The sequence below is a fragment of the Felis catus genome, chromosome B1 (assembly GCF_018350175.1).
Source record: "Felis catus isolate Fca126 chromosome B1, F.catus_Fca126_mat1.0, whole genome shotgun sequence".
Classification (NCBI taxonomy): domain Eukaryota; kingdom Metazoa; phylum Chordata; class Mammalia; order Carnivora; family Felidae; genus Felis; species Felis catus.
In genome coordinates, this window is record NC_058371.1 from 95944757 (window position 1) to 95947815 (window position 3059).

A 3059-nucleotide genomic window follows, 5' to 3' on the forward strand; every position below is an offset into this window, starting at 1 on the left:
TGTTTATGATTAGTTTCAGGCTGTGCATTTTGGCAGGAATGCTACATAGGTGATGTCGTGTCCTTCTGAGTATATCACATTTTGAGGCATATGACACCAGTTTGTCCATTCTTTTGCATCCTCTCTTGGTTAAGGTAGTGTCCACCAGGTTTCTCCATTATAAGGTTACCGGTATTTTTCCCTTTGTTATTGTAATTTGTGAGGAAGTACTTTAAAGCTGAGTAAATATCCTGTCAAAGTTGAATTCAGTGGTTTAAACATCCATTGACGATTCTGGCCCTAATTATTTCTATGATGGTTGCAAAATGGTTAATTTTCTAACTTTATCACTTCTTTTAGTAGATGTTGTTTTAAAATGTAATGTTTTGTAACAAATATATGCATTCTTTTATATGGCAGATATATTGGAAATAAATTTGTATTTTGACTATGAATGTGAAAAAAATGCACTACATTTTTGACCCACAGAAGATATAAAAGAGACTGGGTTGCAGTTCCCCCGCGGAGTTATCAAGGGCGGGCGAACCCACTGACCAACTCACGTTGGTAAAACCAGGGATTGTCAGAGCGAAAACCGAACTGAGATGGCCCAGCAAACACCCGTTTGACTCGCGGAAACAAGCCCAAAGAAGAATCGCGCAGCTGCAGCGTCACCCTTTAGACCAGAAAGCTGGCGGGCACTATGGGGAAGAAACAAAACAAGAAGAAAGTGGAGGAGGTGCTAGAAGAGGAGGAAGAGGAATATGCGGTGGAAAAAGTTCTTGACCGTCGAGTGGTAAAGGGCAAAGTGGAGTACCTCCTAAAGTGGAAGGGGTTCTCAGATGAGGATAACACGTGGGAGCCAGAAGAGAACCTGGATTGCCCTGATCTCATTGCTGAATTTCTACAGTCACAGAAAACAGCACATGAGACAGATAAATCAGAGGGAGGCAAGCGCAAAGCTGACTCTGATTCTGAAGATAAGGGAGAGGAGAGCAAACCAAAGAAGAAGAAAGAAGTCAGAAAAGCCACGAGGCTTTGCCCGGGGTTTGGAGCCAGAGCGGATTATTGGAGCTACAGACTCCAGTGGAGAACTCATGTTCCTGATGAAATGGAAAAATTCTGATGAGGCTGACCTAGTCCCTGCCAAGGAAGCCAATGTCAAGTGCCCACAGGTGGTCATATCCTTCTATGAGGAAAGGCTGACGTGGCATTCTTACCCCTCGGAGGATGATGACAAAAAAGATGACAAGAATTAACTCTCCTGAGTACCAGCCCCTGTCACGTCTGACTGTGGGTTTCAAGTGGGGAGGGAAGGAATTCTACTTGTCTTGGCACCATAGAGGTGGCTTGAGAAGATGTCCTTTGAAGAGCCAGTATCGTTTCTGTGCCCTACAGCAGCCCAAGTGCTTTAAAGCCTTTCCATGCTGTGTAGTTTGCACACCCATCCCAGTGGAGGGGAAGGAGAAGTGTTGCAAGGCAGCCCATTCTGTACTTTGCTGAGAAAGGCAAAGGGCCTTCCATGAAGGACAGAACTTGCAGAATGGGTGTGTGGGAAAGCAAAAGATACTGTAGATCTTCAAAGCGCATCTCCACAACCCACAGCCTTCTTCCCAATAGTGTTAACTCTGCATTTTTACAGCGTAGCATGTGTGTAGTTTTTGGCTATTACTGGTGTATTATTTGGGGGTGGGAGGGTTGGGGGTGGGAAGGAACGGAGATGGGTAGGATCATTTTTGTTAAAATTTGGGGCCTGATTGGGGAAATGGTGAAACAATGGAAAGAACAAACTTGTGGTGATTCGGTTCTGTGTCCAGAATATTTTATCTTTTCAAAAAGGTCATTGGCAACCTAAATGAGGACTGTGAGAGACTTCAAAAGCTGTGAATGCCTGAAACTTATAAGCCAAGGTGTTCCCTGCCTGAGCTTAATGCTGTTCCCAGCAGAGGACTAAGCCAGTTAATAAGTTACCAAAGCTGCCATTTTGGGGAAGGAAACTGATTGAAAAGGGAAGGTCTTTTTGGAGCGTATGCAGAGGCAGATGGTTCTGTTTTAGAGGTGCTAATTCTTGAAATTGATAAGAAGACCCTTTATTTTCCAATTATGAAGTTTTAAACATCAGCTTGTCCATCCAAGCCACTGGCTGAGGTATTTGGGGAAGGGAAGAGGGTGGCATAGAAGGTGAGAGAGTAGAAAAAGACAAGGGCCCACGCTCTTAGGGTGGAAAACTCTTGGAGCCTGTTATTTGAACTTTGAACTCTGAAATCATTGGTGGCAGGGTTCAGTCACTGACAGCACAAGTTCACTGAATCACTTACAGAGTTGAGTGATTTCAAAAGCCCTGGTCTCAGGAGAAGATTAAACTTTCATACTGGGGCAGTGGTTCACTTTAAAACACAAAACAAAAAGTTTTTTTAATCCTAAGAATTAACTAATACCCAAAATGCTGTCTTGAATCAAGAGATACATCAGTTCTTGACATCGTCTAGACCTGTATCTAGAACTCCATTGTAAAATCTTTTTAGGCATGTGTTAGGTTTCTGTGAAAACTTTGTTTAAATGTAAACTTCATATCACATTGTCAGTTTTTGTCTTAATAAAACTATAGATTTATAAAAAAAAAAAAGAAGATATAAAAGAGAAAATTAAAGAGATAAGAAAAAATGGACAAGTATTTCAGTTTTCTTTCCAGAAAGTAGAAACTTCTTTTGGATGAAAACAGTCATCTACGACTATGCTAATGTTTAATATAAAGAGGTCTATTTCCAAGATAAAGATAGAGAAAGTGAAGGCAACTTTTTAAAGAAGTCTGATTATCAATAACCAAACAGAATAAACATCAATTGGTAACAATTAGGGATTAGTGAGAAAGATTGGTTCTGGGTATTTACTTCTTTAAAGTTTATTTTAAGTATTATCTTAAAATGGGGTGTAGTGATTCTAATCATATTTAGCTGTTTTTTTAGAAGTATACTTACTGTGATCCACAGAACCAAGGGATCATTAGTCATGTAACAGCAGGATATAGTAATTGCACATAATAAACTAGCAAGAAAAATCTTCCGATGCTGAACTTGCAA

At 40.7% G+C, this 3059-nt stretch overlaps 1 protein-coding gene across 1 annotated transcript; it reads left to right on the plus strand.

Annotated features, from left to right (window-relative positions):
* Positions 1–516: 516 nt before the first annotated feature.
* On the plus strand, positions 517–2592 carry LOC101082562 (chromobox protein homolog 1-like). The gene is given in 2 exon segments (XM_045055878.1): positions 517–996; positions 998–2592. Coding segments are annotated over 2 exon segments (555 nt in total). The 5' UTR covers positions 517–682; the 3' UTR covers positions 1239–2592.
* Positions 2593–3059: the final 467 nt, after the last annotated feature.